We start from the raw sequence: 20,805 nt of genomic DNA, 5'->3' as shown, positions 1-20,805 counted from the left end.
ATTTTATAAGTTCACTTATTCCATTTCTGAAAGCATGACTATTCAACATAAGCTTCAACTTAAATATTTTGGTATTGCTCTGTTATCAATAATATTTAGTTTAATATTTGAGCTTTCTAAAACCTTAAATCAATAAAAATAGCTGACCCTTTTGTATCACTTCTTATGGAGCACATTGTTTAAAAATGTTACTTATATTAACTCATTTAATATAGTGATCCTATGAAGTGAGTATTATTATTTTGTCCCCATTTTACAGAAGAGGACACTGAGGCACAGAGAATTTAAATAATTTGTTCAGAGTGGTGAAGTAAGATTCCCAGCCTAGACACTCTGGTTCCAAGGCTGTGCTTACCCACTGCAGTATACTGCCTCTCACCAGAAGAGGCATTTCCAGTAAGAGTTCTAGTTCCTTTTGCTGCTGCTACTGCTGCGGCTGCTAAGTCGCTTCAGTCGTGTCCAACTCTGTGCAACCCCATAGATGGCAGCCCACCAGGCTCCGCCGTCCCTGGGATTCTCCAGGCAAGAATACTGGAGTGGGTTGCCATTTCCTTCTCCTTTTGAGGAGCTTGGAAAAGATACAATGTTTTTTGAGAGCAGTGGCTTTTATTTACTTCTCTGATGATCTAAATTCACGTTTATGTAATTTTTCTAAGAGGAGCTTATTAAATTAATAAAAAAAGGATCATATCATGCTAGTGCCAAATGCATTCTCACTGTTAACTCTAGTATATGCTTTTTTCTGCATTATAATCAGAAAATGATGGGAAATACGATGTTAAAATGAAGATGGACCTAGAAACTCAACTAAGAGGTCATAATGCGCTGTTATTTTTGGAATTTACTTCTATCTGAATATCATTTGGAAAAAAATAGAACTCTTTTAAAAAAAAATGAAATTTATGGGATTGTGCTCAGATTTTTAATACTGAGAAACGCTCTTAGCTTTTTCTCCATATTTTGGATACGCAGATGGTCTACAGCATCTTGTACTAGTCTACGGTAACTGTAGCAAACACTGTGCTCTACTTTGACAATGCAGAGTATTAAGTGAAACTTGTGCAAACTCAGGAACTTTTTGTCTATTCAACCAGACTTTTAAAGGACAAGTATTACATATTTAATCTTAATGATTTCATAACAAGAGATTTGGGGCTTTTAGAAAAGTACTTGTTATATTTGTTTTAGAAATGTGTTTTATTGGGATTAAGTGTCAAGAAGAAATGGTTATTGAACTACGTAATTCTCTTTTAAATAAAGACAATTCTCTACGTTAATTTTTAATATCTTTAAATATAGGATAGTGAAGTTTTTATTACTGACAAAAAGACTGATAATTCAGAGGTTTTCTGGAATCCAACACCAGACATTAAGCAGTGGAGATTAATAAGGCATACTGTAAAATTTGAAGAGCAGGGAGATTTTGAATCAGAGAAGTAAGTATACCATTTTTCAGTTAACTTCATGAAAATCCAAAGAGTTATTTTTTTTTAATCCCTCAACAGTGTGATCACTTTTTTATATTTGAATTCAGCAAAGTTGTTTACTATTTGTGGGATATGACAGGATTTTGTTTTGATGTATGTGAATATCAAATAATTACAATACAAATCATGCTGCTCTTCTGTTCTAAATTAAAGCTTCCTATTTTTTTCCTTTCTCTTCTTATCTGCTCCAGAGCCTATTTAAAAAAACTTTTTTGTTGTTTGCATGAAATTATTGGACTGGGTCTTCTCCAGCAGTCCAATGGTTAACACTCCTCGCTCCCAGTACAAGGGGCACAGGTTCAATCCCTGATCAGGGAGCTAAAAAGACAAAAAATATGGGACTAATGATTCTTGGTTTTTATCCGGCTGTTTTCTAACTCGGGTTAGGCATGTGGAGCTCTAGGTGGAGGGAGCAGTACAAAATCTACTTTTGTTTTATTTTCTAAAATACAAAAATTACAGCACTGGATGTGCAGCTTCTAGAGGACTTATATTAGTTGGGGACTATTAAGGCCATAATTTCTGTTCTTAAATCATGAAATTCTTGCTCGATCTCCTATTCTTTACAGGAGTGGGTTGCCATTCCCTTCTTCAGGAGATCTTCCCAACCCAGGGATTGAACCCAGGTCTCTTACATTGCAGGCAGATTCTTTACTGTCTGAGCCACTAGGGAAGTGCAGCAGAAATATTGTATACATATTGCTCATTTGTATTCTTCTATTCCTTTCTTTGTGTTAGGAGAAGGGAGCTGCTTGTAAAAGACAGTCTACTAGGTACTTTATATACACTATGCAGTTGAGTTCTCAGTACAAGTTTCTGCACACATATCATTCTCTTCTCATGAGGATTTAAGTCTACGTGCACTTTCCTTCTATACTCAAAAACTGAGTTTGTCATGTTCTAAAAATTCTGTTTCAGGGGACTTCCTTGGCAGTCCAGTGGTTAAGACTTTACCTTCCAGTGCAGAGGGTCTGGGTTTGATCCCTAGTCAGGGAACGAAGGTCCCACATGCCTCATGGCCAAATAAATAAATAAATAAAACAGAAGCAATATTGTAACAAATTCAATAACAACTTAAAAAATTTTCACATTAAAAGAAAAAATTCTGTTTTACTGTAACCACATGATGCTCTCCATCAAAAGTGAAACTTTGCCAAGGCATATGACTATTTTTAAGACATGGATTTAATTTAACATATTTTTAAGATGAGGAAAATGAGTTTTAGACAAGATAAGTAACTGTAAGTTCCCTAGCCAAGAGGTGGCAAATCTAGGATTATCTGATTCTGTAGCCTTTATTCTTTCAGTCCCAACATACTGTCTTGCCAGATGGGTAGAATATAGATATATTTTTATGTATCTAATATAGAACTAAACTTTAGTAGGGGAAAAGATTTTACTTCTCATAGAAGAGTAGTCTTTTCTGTTAGATCAGTGCTTCTCAACACTGGCTGCACATTAAAATCACTTGGGAAACATTATAAAACCAATACTTGGGCCCACTCCCAAAGATTCTGATTTTTTAAATTCCCTGACAAATCCTGCATCCGAGGTTGAGAAACATACATTACACTTTCATATCTTTGAGGGCAGTGGATCTTAATCAGCATGTACAAGAATCATCTGGGGAGCTTGTTAAAAATATAGATTATTGAGCCTTCATTAGAGTTTATCATCATGGGTCAGCACCATTCATTTCCATACATTTAAGAACTCATGTAATAAATTTCTCTTGCCAAGAAAAAAAATTGGTCTCCACTGTCTTGCTGTATTGAAGGCATTACTTTTTTTATCTTGACTTGTTTCTAAGCATCTGAGCTTTAGCTTTGTCAAAGCCAAAAACCCACATGGGCATCATTTCCTCCCAAGGGGACTCAAACCTACTCCATGTAGATTTGATTTTCTGTTGTTTTCTCAATGTTATTTTTGCACATGAATTAGACTCTGGCAGCGGGTAACTCGAGCCATAAATGCCAAAGACCAAACAGAAGCTACTCAAGAAAAGTATGTTTTAGAAGAAGCTCAAAGACAAGCTGCCAGAGAGCGGAAAACAAAAAATGAAGAGTGGACTTGCAAATTATTTGAACTTGACTCACTTACAGGAGAGTGGCATTACAAGTTTGCCGAGTAAGTAATTAAAAAGCATGTTACAAATAATATCTCATAGTTTTTTTGCCTTCATTTCTAGATTTTTTTATTGTTAGCATGAATAGTTTTTAAATTAAGCGATACATACACACACGCACAAAGTATGAGATTTTACCCTTGACATTCACTATAAATTTGACTCTGTGATAATAGTTAGCCTGTAAAATAAGCTGAGGATCAGAAGATTAGATATGACAGATCTTAGTTTTATGGCTAAGTTTATAATTACCATTGAAAATCTAATCATAGAAAGTTTCTGAAAAGGTTTTTGATTGTTTTGCTTAGTCATTAAACAAGTGATTTTTTTTCATTTATGTAGTACTCGACCATGGGACCCACTTAATGATATGATACAGTACGAAAAAGATGGTGTTATCCAGACCAAAGTGAAACATCGCACTCCAATGGTATGTACTAGAAAAGTAATTAGACTGCCAGTCCTAGAGGAACATCCTCCCTTTAGTTCTCCCCCACTTCCTTTGCTTCTTTGTCTTCAATAAATAGTTCTGAATTTCCAGATGTAAAACAATGAAGTTGGATCCCCTACCTCAAACCATACACAAAAAATAACTCAATGGATTTACAACCTGAAATAAGAGCTAAAACTATAAAACTCTTAGAAGAAAAAAGGAGTAAATCTTCATAATCTTTTATTTGGCCCTGTATTCTTTTTTATTGTTAGTATGAATAGTTTTTAAATTAAGCAATACACACACACAATGACATTAAAGGCATGAGGAACAACAAGAAGAAATAGATATATTGAACTTCATCAAAATTAATACTTTTGTGCATCAAAGGATATTATCAAAGTGAAAAACAATAGAGAATATTTGCAATACTTTATCTCGTAGGAGTTTAATACCTAGGGTATATATAGAACTACTTCAGTTCAGTTCAGTTCAGTCGCTCAGTCGTGTCCGACTCTTTGCGACCCCGTGAATTGCAGCACGCCAGGCCTCTCTGTCCATCACCAACTCCCGGAGTCTACCCAAACCCATGTCCATCGAGTCGGTGATGCCATCCAACCATCTCATCCTCTGTCGTCCCCTTCTCCTCCCGCCCCCAATCCTACCCAGCATCAGGGGCTTTTCCAATGAGTCAACTCTTCGCATGAGGTGGCCAAAGTATTGGAGTTTCAGCTTTAACATCAGACCTTCCAAAGAACACCCAGGATTGATCTCTTCTAGGATGGATTGATTGGATCTCCTTGCAGTCCAAGGGACTCTCAAGAGTCTTCTCCAACAACACAGTTCAAAAGGATCAATTCTTCGGCGCTCAGCTTTCTTCACCGTCCAACTCTCACATCCATACATGACCACTGGAAAAACCATAGGCTTGACTAGACGTACTTTTGTTGGCAAAGTAATGTCTCTGCTTTTAAATATGCTATCTAGGTTGGCCATAACCTTCCTTCCAAGGAGTAAGCATCTTTTAATTTCATGGCTGCAGTCACCATCAGCAGTGATTCTGGAGCCCAGAAAAATAAAGTCTGACACTGTTTCCACTGTTTTGCCATCTATTTCCCATGAAGTGATGGGACCAGATGCCATGATCTTAGTTTTCTGAACGTTGAGCTTTAAGCCAACTTTTTCACTCTCCTCTTTCACCTTCATCAAGAGGCTCTTTAGTTCTTCTTCACTTTCTGCCATAAGGGTGCTGTCATCCACAAATCTGAGGTTATTGAGAACTACTTACTTAACCAAAAACAAATATTCCAAGTAAAAAATGAACAAAGGACTTGAATGGACATTTATCCAAAGAAGATAGACAAATGTCCAACAAACATGAAAAGATGCTCAGCATCATTAGTCATTCAGTTCAGTTCAGTCGCTCAGTTATGTCTGACTCTTTGCGACCTCATAAGCCGCAGCACGCCAGGCCTCCCTGTCCATCACCAACTCCCAGAGTTCACCCAAACGCATGTCCATTGAGTCAGTGATGCATCCAACCATCTCATCTTCTGTCGTCCCCTTCTCCTCCTGCCTTGAACCTTTCCCAGCATCAGGGTCTTTTCAAATGAGTCAGCTCTTCACATCAGGTGGCCAAAGTATTGGAGTTTCAGCTTCAACATCAGTCCTTCCAATGAACACCCAGGACTGATCTCCTTTAGGATGGACTGGTTGGATCCCCTTGCATTCCAAGGGACTCTCAAGAGTCTTCTCCAACACCACAATTCAAAAGCATCAGTTCTTTGGCACTCAGCATTCTTTACAGTCCAACTCTCACATCCATACATGACTACTGGAAAAACCATAGCCTTGACTAGATGGACCTTTCTTGGCAAAGTAATGTCTCTGCTTTTTAATATGCTATCTAGGTTGGTCATAACTTTCCTTCCCAGGAGTAAGCGTCTTTTAATTTCATGGCTGCAGTCACCCCCCCCAAAAAAGTCTGTTACTGTTTTAACTGTTTCCCCATGTATTTGCCATGAAGTGATGGGACCAGATGCCATGATCTTAGTTTTCTGAACGTTGAGCTTTAAGACAACTTTTTCACTCTCCTCTTTCACTTTCATCAAGAGGCTCTTTAGTTCTTCTTTGCTTTCTGCCATAAGGGTGGTGTCATCTGCATATCTGAGGTTATTGATATTTGTCCCAGCAATCTTGATTCCAGCTGGTGCTTCTTCCAGCCCAGCATTTCTCATGATGTACTCTGCATATAAGTTAAATAAGCAGGGTGACAATATACAGCCTTGACGGACTCCTTTTCCTATTTGGAACCAGTGTGTTGTTCCATGTCCAGTTCTAACTGTTGCTTCCTGACCTGCATACACGTTTCTCAAGAGACAGGTCAGGTGTTCTGGTATTCCCATCTCTTTAAGAATTCCCCGCAGTTTATTGTGATCCACACAGTCAAAGGCTTTGGCATAGTCAATAAAGCAGACATAGATGTTTTTCTGGAACTCTCTTGCCTTTTTCGATGATCCAGTGGATGTTGGCAATTTGATCTCTGGTTCCTCTGCCTTTTCTAAAACCAGCTTGAACATCTGGAAGTTCACGGTTCATGTACTGTTGAAGCCTGGCTTGGAGAATTTTGAGCATTACTTTACTAGTGTGTGAGATAAGCACAATTGTGTGGTAGTTTGAGCATTCTTTGGCATTGCCTTTCTTTGGGATTGGAATGAAAAGTGACCTTTTCCAGTCCTGTGGCCACTGCTGAGTTTACAAATTTGCTGATATATTGAGTGCAGCACTTTCACACAATCATCTTTGAGGATTTGAAATAGCTCAACTGGAATTCCATCACCTCCACTAGCTTTGTTCGTAGTGATGCTTTCTAAGGCCCACTTGACTTCACATTCCAGGATGTCTGGGTCTAGGTGAATGATCACACCACTGTGATTATTTGGGTCATGAAGGTCTTTTTTGTGTAGTTCTTCTGTGTTATCTTGCCACCTCTTCTTAATATCTTCTGCTTCTGTCAGGTCCATACCATTTCTGTCCTTTATTGAGCCCATCTTTGCATGAAAAGTTCCCTTGGTATCTCTAATTTTCTTGAAGAGATCGCTAGTCTTTCCCAGTCTGTTGTTTTCCTCTATTTCTTTGCACTGATCACTGAGGAAGGCTTTCTTATCTCTCCTTGCTATTCTTTGAAACTCTGCATTCAAATGGGTGTATCTTTCCTTTTCCCCTTTGTTTTTGGCTTATCTTCTTTTCAGAGCCATTTTGCTTTTTTGCATTTCTTTTTCCTGGGGATGCTCTTGATCCCTGTTTCCTGTACAATGTCATGAACTTCTGTCCATAGTTCACCAGGCACTCTGTCTATCAGATGTAGTCCCTTAAATCTATTTGTCACTTCCACTGTATAAACATAAGGGATTTGATTTAGGTCATACTTGAATGGTTTAGTGGTTTTCCCTATACTCTTCAATTTAAGTGAAATTTAGTCATAAGGGAAATGCAAATCAAAACTACAAGGAGGTTAGGTGCCACTACACACCTACTAGAATGATAATAATTTTAAAAATAGAAAATACATGTTGAGAGGATGTGGAGAAATTGAAACCCTCATATATTGCCAGTGGGCATATAAAGTGTTACAGCTGCTTGGAGCATGAGTTGGTGGTTCTTCAAAACACTTAACATAGAGTTGCTGTATAAGCCAGCAATTCTACTACAAAAGAATTGAGAACAGAATCAAACATATACTTGTACATCAGTGTTCATTGCATCATTATTCTCAATAGCCAAATGGCAGAAGCAATTCAAGTGTCCATCAACAGATGGATCAACAAAATGTGGTGTGTGTTTACAATAGGATATTATTCAGCCATTTAAAAAAGGAATGAAGTTCTGTTACATGCTGCATCATGAATTAACTTTGAAAATAACATGCTAAGTGAAATAAATGAAACACAAAACGATTGATACTGTTTGATTGTACTTATATAAAATATAAGCAAATTCATAGGAAGATTAGAGGTTACTAGGAACTGAAGAGAGGAGAAAATAGGGAATTACTGCTTAATTGTTACAAAGTTTCTCTTTGGAATAATAAATATGGTTTGGAAGTAGTGGTGATGGTTGCAAAATATTATGAATGCACTTAATACAACTGAATTGTATACCTAAAGTGGTTAAAGTGGCAAAAATAATTTTATGTGCATGTGTATATAGGTGTGTATATACATATATACACATTATGACAATTTAGAATTATTTTTAAATTTTAAATTTTATTTCTTCCTTTAACAACACTATCATGATAGCAACATATAGGGCATCTATTTTTCCTAACAGTAGAGTTTACTGATCACATTAAATCTTTGTCTACTGAGAGATTACTAACTCCCTGTCTCATTTTAAATAACTTCTCACCAGGCCTTATCAATCTCCTTATCTTTGCATCAGGCCATATCAATCTTTTGAACTACTATTTGACCTACTTCTCTAAGAATGTGGATTTGGATTCTAAATGTTATAAAATTTTAGGTTTCCATGACTTAAAGTATGAGGGCACAGTGTAGGCTGAATCCAGAACCTGCCTTGTTATTTATTTTCTCTAATAAAATTATACAAATTTCAATTTGAAGCCCATGAGTAAGATTTGCAAAATTATTTCAAGGCATAGTTAACTGGGGATAATTTCTATTTAGAAGAGTAAACAGATAAGAATAAAGACTTATGAACACTGCTTCTATGTTTTTCTAAGCATATAAATTACCTTGCCCTTCTAGTTCTAGTTTCTTCTCTTGCGTTTTTTATTCTAAGAAAAATTTAGTCCTAATTGATGGTTAAATACCCTTTTGAATTTTGTACATTTACTCAGATATTTACAGTAAGTTTAAATATGCTCTGCATGATAAAAATACCATTTCCATTTATTGTAAGATGCTTTCTACATTATCCACGTATTAAAACTAGGTAAATAATTTTACTGGAAACCCAACATCATTCGGTGAGAATGTTTGTAATGCTGGAAACAGGTATGGTCTTAAAGTAGCACTGTTACTAACATTCAACTAGAGGTACTAACTTGGGCTTCCCAGGGGGCGCTAGTGGCAAACAGGCCGCTGGCCAGTGCAAGAGACGCAGGAGACAGGGGTTCAGTCCCTGAGTTGGGAAGGTCCCCGGAGTAGGAAGTGTCAGTGTACTTTTCTAATCGCACCAGATGTACTAGCTGTGCAGTTAGAAAAGTAGGGTATCTGTATTCATATTTGTGTGTGCATAAAAATATCTCTTGAAAGATACACAAACTAATAACATTGAGTATCTTTTTTAGTGGGGGAGAGACTGGATGTATATGGATCAACAGTGGGGAGGAAACCACTTGGCTATATATTTTCTTACACTCTAATGTTTGTGCCAAATTAATATTTCCTATTAAAATTAAATACTTTGTATAAGTGTATCACATCTAGTTAAGTTTTAATTAGACTGTTTCATATTTGTTTTTATTTCTAAGTATTGTGCCCATGAACAGTTTTGACAGATGTACAACATTGATCTTTAATTACAAAATGCAGCACAAATTCACATAATAACATGATTTTTTGTTTTCAGGTTAGTGTCCCAAAAATGAAACATAAGCCAACCAGGCAACAGAAGAAAGTGGCAAAAGGCTATTCCTCCCCAGAACCTGATATCCAGGACTCGTCTGGAAGTGAAGGTAAAAATATTTATTGCAGACTGTTGGTTATAAAGAGTCTAAATTTTTAAAAGGATATTACTATACTGTGTTTGATATATGAAAATGGTTTTTCATATTAACTCAAGATTTGTAAGTTTTGGTAGAGGTAGTGATGATGTGCAAGAAAAGCTTTTTTAGATTATAGATAAGTTTCAAAACCAGGCCACAAGGTAAAATCGTGGAAATGAAAAAAGGGGAAGCATGCAAATCAAGAACCACACAGTAGTAGTAGCAACTATGCCTTATTAGCTTCTGGAAAATTGTTGATGATTTCCTAGATTCAGCACAGGCACCATTTCTTGAGTTTTGGGTTTGATTCCATGCTGCAGAAGTTTTTCATTCTCACAGTAAGTTACTGTGGTATTTCGAAATCACAGACAAGTAAAAGTATAACTATGTCAAAATCATGAACTAAATTAACTAGTGTGCCATTTCTGAGTCACATAATTTATAAGCTGTCTTGAACTACACTGAAATGTAATCAAAGATTAAGATAATGTCCGAGACGTTATGAGAAAATAAAATTCTTTTTTAAAACCGTAGTCTTTACTAAGCTTACAGAAAGCTGGGGAACTCAGTTTTACAGAGATAATACTAGAGATGAAGAAATGGTAAATGCTAAGAAATCAATAGATAACAAATAGTAAAGAGTTTAAAGGAAAGGGAGCTGAATTCAGTTTGAGGGAAGGTTCTTAGAGGAAAGGAACCCTGATGAATTATTAGGATTTTTAATGAATTATAGCAGTCTAGACTTCAGGGATGCAAGTGAGTGGACAAGATAAAAGAGGAGTAAAATAAATAAAGTTTTTCTAAAAGCAGAAGTCACATGGTACCATTGTGCTCAAAAGGAGAATATTACTTATGCTGTTGTTCCCATTTCACAGTAAAGGAAACTGAGGCACAGGTTAGCCTGCCCAAGGTCATATACCCTGTAAGACAGTATATATATGTTATATATGCAGATATTCTGGCCCCTTAATTCATTGTCTTATCCACTCCACTATATTGCCTATAATGTATCAGCTAACATTTATTCAGTACATGGCCAAACTGGAGGTTTCAATGCACATTACTACAACCATGTAAGTTTGAGTATTATTATTATCCTAAGTTTACAAATGAGATAGCTGAGACTTGGAGAGAGATTAAGATCTAAAATGGAAAGGAAGGAATGGATACGAGAAGGGATTAAAAAAATACCATACACTTTGTTGGTTGACAATAAAAATTTGTAGAAGAGATACTAAAACCAACAGAAAAGTTTTAAAATTAAGGTGACTAAGGGAATAAAGATACCATTAACAGTTAATTTTAAAAAACTGAAAAGGGAGCTCAAAAAGCTGACTTCTTCATATGTATACAAGTAGGCAAGAGACAGAAGAGTAATACCTCCCCCAAATTAATATATGTATTTTTAAAGAAATATTTTTGTCTATTTTAATTGGCTAAAAAATAAAAACTGATTCAACCCAAAGTGTAACTACTTTATGGTTACTTTTAATATATATATAGTGTTCTAGTTTTGAAATATGATTGAAACTTCAAAAATCCCAAGTATTAGGAGTAGTATGTTAGTCTCTAAACCATAAAAATAATGTCTAGGAAAATTTTTATTACATAAGAATCATTAATCTGAAATGTAAATTGTTTATAATTAAATATGTCCACTGTTTTCACTGTGTTTATTCTCAATGTCTTTTTAGCTCAATCAGTAAAACCAAGTGCAAGAAGAAAGAAAGGGATAGAACTAGGAGACATTCAAACTTCAATTGAATCTATTAAACAAACACAGGACGAAATTAAAAGGTAATCTATACTGACAGTGACTATTCATTTGAGTCCAGAGGAGTTAAAAATCCTGTTACGTAGGAAGTCATATGTAAACTTGACATTTTTATAACATTGCTAAGCTAAACTGGAACCCTGGCTTCTAACACCGGATTACTGAAACATAGGAAATTCCTTTGGCACTAAAGTACTGGAGGAGAGAGGGAGGTTGTTTTGTCTCATCTGTGAGGCTAGAATTGAAGTCTCTTCATCTGACTGCTGTAGCATACGAGGAATGTAGCTGAGTTAAATGCGGAAGTGGGATGGTTTTTGAGAAAGTCAGGGCTTCCACAGTCCTTTGTACATAGCTAATTTTAATTGGAATGCGCCAGTTGTTGAAATGTCGAAATACATTCATAACAGTGGGTGAGACCTTTGAGTGTTCCCTTTGCATTTCCCCACACTCACCTCCGCATGATCCAGCACCTAAGGTTGTAACACCTAGGGAAGTTCCTTGTAAGGGAAGGTTCCTATCCTGCTCTATCACTAAGGCCAGCACCAGTTCAGATTGGTTGTATCCCATTGCTGTAACAGATGTTAAAATTTTTTATATTAGCCAACCTGCTTTTGTGTATTCAGCACTCAGTGCTAGCTGTTCTGGAGGAATTTTTTTAAAGATATTTATTCTATCCTTGGTGATTTTATAGCTTATATGTAGTTGCTGTTTTCAACCTCATCTCTTGCCATTCCTCTACACTGACCCTGTGCTCTAGTCCTATGAAACTTCCCACATCTCCAGAATATAGTGTGCCCTTTCATATAGGGGCTTCCCTAGTGGTTCAGATGGTAAAGAATCTTCCTGCAATGCAGGAGACCTGGGTTTGATCCCCAAGTTGGGAAGATCCCCTGGAGAAGGGAGTGGCACCCACTGTAGTATTCTTGCCTGGAGAATTCCATGGACAGAGTAACCTTGTGGGCTACAGTCCATGGGGTTGCAAAGAGTTGGACATGACTGTGTGACTTAACACTTTTGTCTTTGGATCTTTACCCACAGTGAATCCACGTTTTAAACTGCCCTTTCTCCCACCTTGCCTTTCAAGAAAATCCCTGTTTATTCTTCAGAATATAATTCAAATGCTACCCTTTTTGTAACATTTCTGATCACTCATCCTCTCTGCCCCCAGAGTTTCTAAATCTCCCACTTGGCTTGTATGGATCCCATTAGTCTTTCTGAGTGCTTATGATACTGCTGCTGCTGCTGCTAAGTCGCGTCAGTCGTGTCCGACTCTGTGTGACCCCATAGACGGCAGCCCACCAGACTCTTCCATCCCTGGGATTCTCCAGGCAAGAACACTGGAGTGGGTTGCCATTTCCTTCTCCAGTGCATGAAAGTGAAAAGTTAAAGTGAAGTTGCTCAGTCGTGTCCGACTCTTCGTGACCCCATGGGCTGCAGCCTACTACAGAGTTGCTAATTGTGTGTCTGTTCACCTACTCCCACTCCACCCCACTTGGACTATGAGCTCTTTTAGAGCAGGGAGCATGTCTTCTGCATCTTGGTATCATCAGTCCTTATATAAAGTGATCACATTTCCTAATTTAATTATAAATTAATTATAATTTATTAATTTATAATTTATTTATAAATTAATGAGCCTACTTGTTCATTTTGCCTCCTTTCTTTTTCTATACTGGGAAAACACTTTAAAAGAAGTCATAAAAAGAAAACATCTTCACTAATCAGCTTGTTTTAGGCAAAGTATTTAGAGTCACATGAGGATAATGTAAGCTTATATTGTGACTAAATTAACATTTTATTTTTGTTAGCATATGAAATGCCTACAGAGCATTCTTCAAGTTAGAAATATCATAAAATTTGTTTTTTTCCTGATAAATAAAGGATTTTTCTCTATCTCTACCTTTGTCTCCCTTAAAAAAGATAAAAGAAGCTTAGTGGACCAACTGAGAGGCAAAATTTTTGTTTTAAAACCACTGTGATAACAAAGAAGGTGATATATTTTAAAGTCTGCAAACTTTAAAAGTTATGCTTGACATGCTTAGTTACTCAGTCATGTCCAACTCTTTGTAATCCTTTGCACTGTAGCCCACCTGGCTCCTCTGTCCATGGGATTTCCCAGGCAAGAATACTGGAATGGGTTGCCATTTCCTTCTCCAGGACATCTTCCCGACCCAGGGATCAAACCTGCAACTCCTGTGTCTCCTGCATTGCAGACAGATTTTTTACCCACTGAGTCATCAGGGAAGCCATGCTTAACACACATCGTTAAGTCATAGATTTGGTACAATGTGCAGTACAGATTTAGGCAAAACCTACTAGTGGTTCCACATAGCATAATCAGCTCCCTGTTCAGGGGGTGGTAACTGTTTGAACTTTATATAATTGAATTTTATACAGTTGAATTATGTGGCCATATATCAAATTGTGATTTCTCTGCTATCATTTTTTATAAATAATTATTACATTTATTGTTGCTTATTTTTGTAGAAATATTATGGCTCTTCGAAATCATTTAATTTCAAGCACACCTGCCACGGATTATTTTCTTCAACAAAAAGACTACATCATCATTTTTCTCCTGATTTTGCTTCAAGTTATAATAAACTTCATGTTTAAGTAGAAGTCCTTTACAATTGAGTTAATGAACTGGAATGATCAGATTTGGCCTGGGACCAATGTTGAAGTTGGTTTGGTCTTTATTAAAACATCACAATATTTCTAAAACTGAAAACCTTAGAAATAAATGTAGAAGTGTTGACTTTTCATACCTTTTATCCTTAACCTGAAACAAGAACTATCCTATTTGATTATTAAAGTGAACTATGTATTAAGTGCCAGAATGGTTCTAGCTTTTGTCAGAATGTGTCTACATGTGAGTATAATAAATCCACATGTATACACAATTGTGTCTTATATATACCTTACAGTAATCTTTGTAGTCTATGGTATGTTCATGTAATGAAATATATAATATTAATGTCAGTCATAACAAAAATGCTATCAATCTTATATATGTAACAATCTATTTTCTTCATAAAACAGGCACAAAACTTTTATCAGTAAGGAATTACAGAATGGGAAATAATGGGATAGTAGGCATAAATAGTTCAGCACACTGTACTGTTAAAAAAGAATCATTTCCAAAGCATTCAGCTCAACTGTCTTCTTACAAACAGAAAACAAACAAAAAAAATGTGTGGTCAAATTGAGACAAAGTGGCAAATTGCTTTTTTCAAAAGTTTACACAAGATTTTTTTAATCCCTAGAATTTAATATTTATAGATACAAGTATAAATATATATGTGTGTATATCAACAGCAGAAAACTGGTATGCAGCTACTTGGATCTATTGATTCTATCTTTCTTATCGTACGTATATAATACCCACTTAAGCACTTGCTGGAAAAAAGTGTGGTCAAACTTGATTGCTGTCCTTTTTTCTTATTTTTTAAAACTCAGTTGGTCCAATAACATAGGCTAAATTCTAAAGATGTTTGTAGGGCATATAAAATGCTGATAATCATGCTTTTTCATTATGAAAACCTTTCTTTAGTTTTCATTTAGATTCTGGCATGTTCAGTGAAACAGTAGAATAGAAAAATATATATATATATATATATAATCAATATTTTACTTTAAAAGCCAAATAAGAGAAGAGTGATAAGAAAAGACACTTAGTGTGGTGGTAATTATGCATTTTAAAATTGGTTTCTTTAAAATGTGCAATAAGTTGAGCATCTAAGAAGAGCACCAAGTTCTGAGGTTTAATTCTCTGTTCTCCTTTGCTCTCAGTAACTGCAGTCTGTGGCAAAATCACAATTCCTCAAGGTTCCTTTCATTCAGGCTCAGGCAAACATTTTCCCAAAATTTTTTTTCAGTTTAGTATTTGTACTTTATGTATCTTAGAATTCCCAAAGTAGATTTTGAAATGAAAATGAAGGTCAGAGAGAAAATGATTGCTCTGGCTACATTTGCCTTTGACTAAAAACAGACTGTGAGACACGGGTAAAGTTATAATCAAATGTTTATGCCATGATAAGTATACAATAAAGGAATGCTTACTAAATTATTGAAAACTGAAAACAATAAGAAGAGCCTGCTTTGTTCCTCCTAACCAATATAGTGATCGTTAGTATCCTTAGGTTTTATAAGGAGCCATTTCTCATGTTTTTTTGGCAAAACAATAATTGTGAAAATGTTTCTTAAATAGATTATACATAAATAAGATATACCTATACCCAATATAAATATGACTACACTAGAACAGATGGGTTTTTTGTTTGTATTTCATACTTGTTGATATCATTTTTGTACTCACTCTGTGTTACCAATATTATGCTCAACTGCCTATTCATTAATATATATTTTGTAAATATTGTACAACTTGATTCATTTTAATGGCTTAAATTAGAATTAATTTATATAAGTTGATTGGCTGATCACAAAAATAATTTCATCTTTAAACCCTGAAAACTTAAGTTTTTTTTGTTGGTAACTCCCTTTTGGGGCTTTAGGCTTATCTACATGTATTTTACTTTTATTTGGTCTTAGTGTTGTATTTGTATGGTTATCCTCTACGACTTGAGAGGGAGTTATTTTCTTTATTTTTAAAACTTTATTAGGGCAAATGTTATTATGGGTTCTTATTATCCCAGGAGTCAAAAACTGTTTCATGAGAAAGAGCAGGGTTACTCATGCTGTTTCTTATACACTAAAAGCATATGTCTAATCTAATAGTCTTACGCTTTTAGTTTTATGAGTTCCTTTCTGTGAACTGAATGCAAAACTCAGGAATTGGTGGCTTAGTTTTAGATCAGTTCTTACACTAGGCTTAGTATGTGAATCCTTTAAAACACATAATGAACTTTGTTTTTAGCCATATGTATAATTGACTTTGAATGTTCTCCAGCTGAGATTAATCTTCCTTCACACATGGACTCATAAAAATTGTGATTTACAGTTCCCAGTTATCTGAGAGTCTCACGATGGTTTCTAGGATTTAAGACCTATAACCAGCTTTTTTCTTTTTTTCATTTGATCAAAAATTTTATTTTTTCACTGGAAAATTTAAATAAGTAATAGTTATTGACATGTGCATTTTTGTTTTAGTTATTAAATATACTATGCCTTCAGTTATCCACCATTTAGTGAGATGTAGCTGGCCCAAGAAAAGACAATAAATAGGGTGTGTGATATAAGTAAGTTTCAGTGGTAGATATTTCATTTGTATTTCATATCACTACTTTTTTTGTGTTACTTATAAAGGTACAGTGTAATTTTTGTTACCATTCCATTGAAAAAGTTGGCCTTGTAAAATCAACTCTCATTTAGTAGTCACACTTTTGTGCCTTTAAGAAAGTAATTTTTTGTCATTTTTGTGTTACAGAACTGTAATATGATTCAAAGTGTTTATAGGCTTAATTGTCATAAAAGGGTCATTTCTCTGTGTCACTTTATTTCCTTTTATATAGCTATAGTATATTTAAACAGTAATGCTGTACTTTTATAAGGGTTTGTCCATTTACCTATCTCAAATATATTCTTCACTTTCAGACATCACTGAAGTAGACTTGTCAGATTATTCTCAGTATTGTTAAACAGTGCCTTTTCGATGGAATTCACACTGTTTTAGGGTGTCAGCTCGTGCCATATATACACAAAATTATGTGGAGAAGGCAGTTTTAACTATTTAAAGAATATCTTGGTCAAATATTTAAGAAAACAAATGTATAAAATTCTATTTTTTCCCAGTGTTTCACATTTCTAGTGAACAATGAATCTATTTGGGGGTTTTTTGTTTGACATACAGTGATAATGACATTTGATGAACCATACATGACACTTCAGATTATTTTGAATTATGTTAAATGCACAGAAATATTAAAATTAGCATTTATACCAAATTTTCCAATTTGAACCATAGCTGAGAGGGGAGGAATCCCACACAGATCATTAAGTTTACATTTGAACTTCTATCTTATTTGACTATGTGGAAAAAGAGATTCTTTAACCTGTATAACCTGCCACTATTATGTAATTTGGTTTTGTTTTGTTTACCTATAGTGTGAATTTAGTATATTTAATTTACTTTCTGTTACTCTTAACATGCTGTTTGTTTTGTTACAGTTTTAATTGAAGATGGACTGTTAAAATTGTATAGGACCAGTGTCTCCTTAATATGATTAACATATTTAGAAGAGCCACAAGAAACCCGTGACAAAATGAATGTGAATATACTTTCTAAAATATTTAGAAAACTTTCTTTCTGAATTTATCATGAAAAATTATTTGAGAATTATAATATTAAGGAAAGAATGCCATGAAACATTTGAACTGATGAGCCACACAACTTCAGTTGAAATTTTTTACTTTTTAGCATGTTAACTATACATCTAAGTTAAATATCCTGTTAATGATCATTTATAAATTCAAACACTGGTCAGTTTTGTAAAATAGAATAAAAGTATGTTATCTGCAGTGTAAGTACAGCACACTATCAAGTTCTTTTCCTTAAGGTGCATAGTAAATGTACAGATAGTCATAGGCAACTGTTTTGTAATGTATTACATTTCTAATCTGTTACTCCTAACCTATTATAAATGTTTGCAGAGACAAAAGAATTGAATTTTTCTAATGATCTGTAAAATGATGCTAACTTCAAGTAGGCATTCTAAATAAAATTTTTAAAAACAGCAAACTGATCAAATGACTTTGAATATAACATGGTGACTAAATTACTTAGTATTAACTTTTAGTTAAAAGTCATTTGGGGGGTAGTTGTGAAGGATGGTGAAAGGATTTAACAGCTAGAGTCTCTAACATATGCTTTACATGATGTTTTACATTCATTTCTTCTTGAATACCCATAATAACCTTCAGATAAGTGGAAGTTAGATTTTAGAGATGAAGAATCTGAGGCTCAGAGAAGTTAAATAATTCTGAAAGCTACATAATAAGAGTGATAGCAAGCCCAAGTTTGAATCCATGTCAGGCTTCAATGTCCCTTCTCTTTCCACTGTACACTTAAATAGAACTCTGATTGAAGCACTTTACTTTTAAATGTTTGTAATAATCCATTGCTCAAATCAAGTAACCCCTTTGTGATGGATAAGGAAAAAAAACCTTGCTATCATTCAGTTCAGTTCAGTCGCTCAGTCGTGTCCGATTCTTTGCAACCCCATGGACCGCAGCACACAAGGCCTCCCTGGTCCATCACCAACTCTCGGAGTTTACCCAAACTCATGTCCATTGAGTCGGTGATGCCATCCAACCATCTGATCCTCTGTCCTCCCCTTTTTCTCTGCCTTCAATCTTTTCCAGCATCAGGGTCTTTTCAAATGAGTCAGGTCTTTGCATCAGGTGGCCAAAGTATTGGAGTTTCAGCTTCAACATCAGTCCTTTCAATGAACACTCAGGACTGATCTTTAGGATGGACTGGTTGGATCTCCTTGCAGTTCAAGGGACTCTCAAGAGTTTTCTCCAACGCCACAGTTCAAAAGCAACAACTTTTTGACGCTCAGCTTTCTTTACAGTCCACCTCCCACATCCATACATGACTACTGGAAAAACCTTAGCCTTGACTAGATGGACCTTTGTTGGCAAAGTAATGTCTCTGCTTTGTAATATGCTGTCTAGGTTGGTCATAACTTTCCTTCCAAGGAGTAAGCGTCTTTTAATTTCATGGCTGCAGTCACCATCTGCAGTGATTTTGGAGCCCCAAAAAATAAAATCAGCCACTGTTTCCCCATCTATTTGCCGTGAAGTGATGGGACCAGATGCCATGATCTTTGTTTTCTGAATGTTGAGTTTTAAGCCCACTTTTTCATTCTCCACTTTCGCTTTCATCAAGAGGCTCTTTAGTTCTTCTTCACTTTCTGCCATAAAGGTGGTGTCATCTGCATAACTGAGGTTATTGATATTTCTCCCAGCAATCCTGATTGCAGCTGTGCTTCATCCAGCCCAGCATTTCATGATGTACTCTGCATATAAGTTAAATAAGCAGGGTGACAATATACAGCCTTGGCATACTCCTTTTCCAACCTGGAACCAGTCTGTTGTTCCATGTCCAGTTCTAACTGTTGCTTCCTGACCTGCATACAGATTTCTCAAGAGGCAGGTCAAGTGGTCTGCTATTCCCATCTCTTTCAAAATTCCCCACAGTTTATTGTGATCCACACAGTCAAAGGCTTTGGCATAGTCAATAAAGCAGAAATAGATGTTTTTCTAGAACTCTTTTTCTATGATCCAGCAGATGTTGGCGATTTGATCTCTGGTTCCTCTGCCTTTTCTAAAACCAGCTTGAACATCTGGAAGTTCACGATTCACATATTGCTGATGCCTGGCTTGGAGAATTTTGAGCATTACTTTATTAGCGTGTGAGATGTGTGCAATTGTGCGGTAGTTTGAGCATTCTTTGGCATTGCCTTTCTTTGGGATGGGAATGAAAACTGACCTTTTTGAGTGGCCACTGCTGAGTTTTCCAGATTTGCTGGCATATCGAGTGCAGCACTTTCACAGCATCATCTTTGAGGATTTGAAATAGCTCAACTGGAATTCCATCACCTCCACTAGCTTTGTTTGTAGTGATGCTTCCTAAGGCCCACTTGACTTCACATTCCAGGATATCTGGCTCTAGGTGAGTGTTCACACCATTGTGATTATCTGGGTCATGAAGATCTTTTTTGTATAGTTCTTCTGTGTATTCTTGCCTTCTCTTCTTATCTTTTGCTTCTGTCAGGTCCATACCATTTCTGTCCTTTATTGAGCCCATCTTTGCTTGAAAATTTCCCTTGGTATCTCTGATTTTCTTGAAGAGGTCTCTTAGTCTTTCCCATTCTGTTGTTTTCCTCTATTTCTTTGCACTGATCACTGAGGAAGGCTTTATCTGTCCTTGCTATTCTTTGGAACTCTGCATTCAAATGGGTATATCTTTCCTTTTCTCCTTTGCCTTTCACTTCACTTCTTTTCATAGCTATCTGTAAGGCCTCCTCAGACAGCCATTTTGGCTTCTTACATTTCTTTTTCTTGGGGATGGTCTTGATCCCTGTCTCCTATGCAATGTCATGAACTTCCGTTCATAGTTCATCAGGCACTCTATCAGATCTAGTCCCTTAAATCTATTTCTCACTTCCACTGTATATTTGTAAGGGATTTGATTTAGGTCATCCCTGAATGGTCTATTGGTTTTCCCTCCTTTGTTCAATTTAAGTCTGAATTTGGCAATGAGTTCATGATCTGAGCCACAGTCTGCTCCCG

The 20,805-nt window shown here is 35.8% G+C and overlaps 1 protein-coding gene across 29 annotated transcripts in view; it reads left to right on the top strand.

Annotated features, from left to right (window-relative positions):
* Positions 1–14,387, top strand: part of OSBPL8 (oxysterol binding protein like 8) — a 159,854-nt gene extending 145,467 nt beyond the window's left edge. For 24 of the 29 annotated variants that reach the window (XM_081483909.1, XM_081483899.1, XM_081483897.1 and 21 more), the window contains 6 exons: positions 1,300–1,436; positions 3,429–3,614; positions 3,955–4,042; positions 9,641–9,746; positions 11,471–11,573; positions 14,038–14,387. In XM_081483909.1, the coding sequence (XP_081340035.1) occupies positions 1,300–1,436; positions 3,429–3,614; positions 3,955–4,042; positions 9,641–9,746; positions 11,471–11,573; positions 14,038–14,170 (753 nt within the window). In that variant the 3' untranslated portion in view covers positions 14,171–14,387. Of the gene's footprint in view, positions 1–1,299; positions 1,437–3,428; positions 3,615–3,954; positions 4,047–9,640; positions 9,747–11,470; positions 11,574–14,037 lie in introns of all 29 variants that reach the window. The other 5 variants (XR_014051709.1, XR_014051707.1, XR_014051710.1 and 2 more) reach the window with 1 other exon arrangement.
* The last annotated feature ends 6,418 nt before the right edge of the window (positions 14,388–20,805 follow it).

Source organism: Giraffa tippelskirchi, chromosome 4 (genome assembly GCF_054371585.1).
Source record: "Giraffa tippelskirchi isolate mGirTip1 chromosome 4, T2T-mGirTip1v1.2.pri, whole genome shotgun sequence".
In the NCBI taxonomy this organism is placed as follows: Eukaryota; Metazoa; Chordata; class Mammalia; order Artiodactyla; family Giraffidae; genus Giraffa; species Giraffa tippelskirchi.
This window is presented reverse-complemented; position numbering and strand designations above follow the sequence as displayed.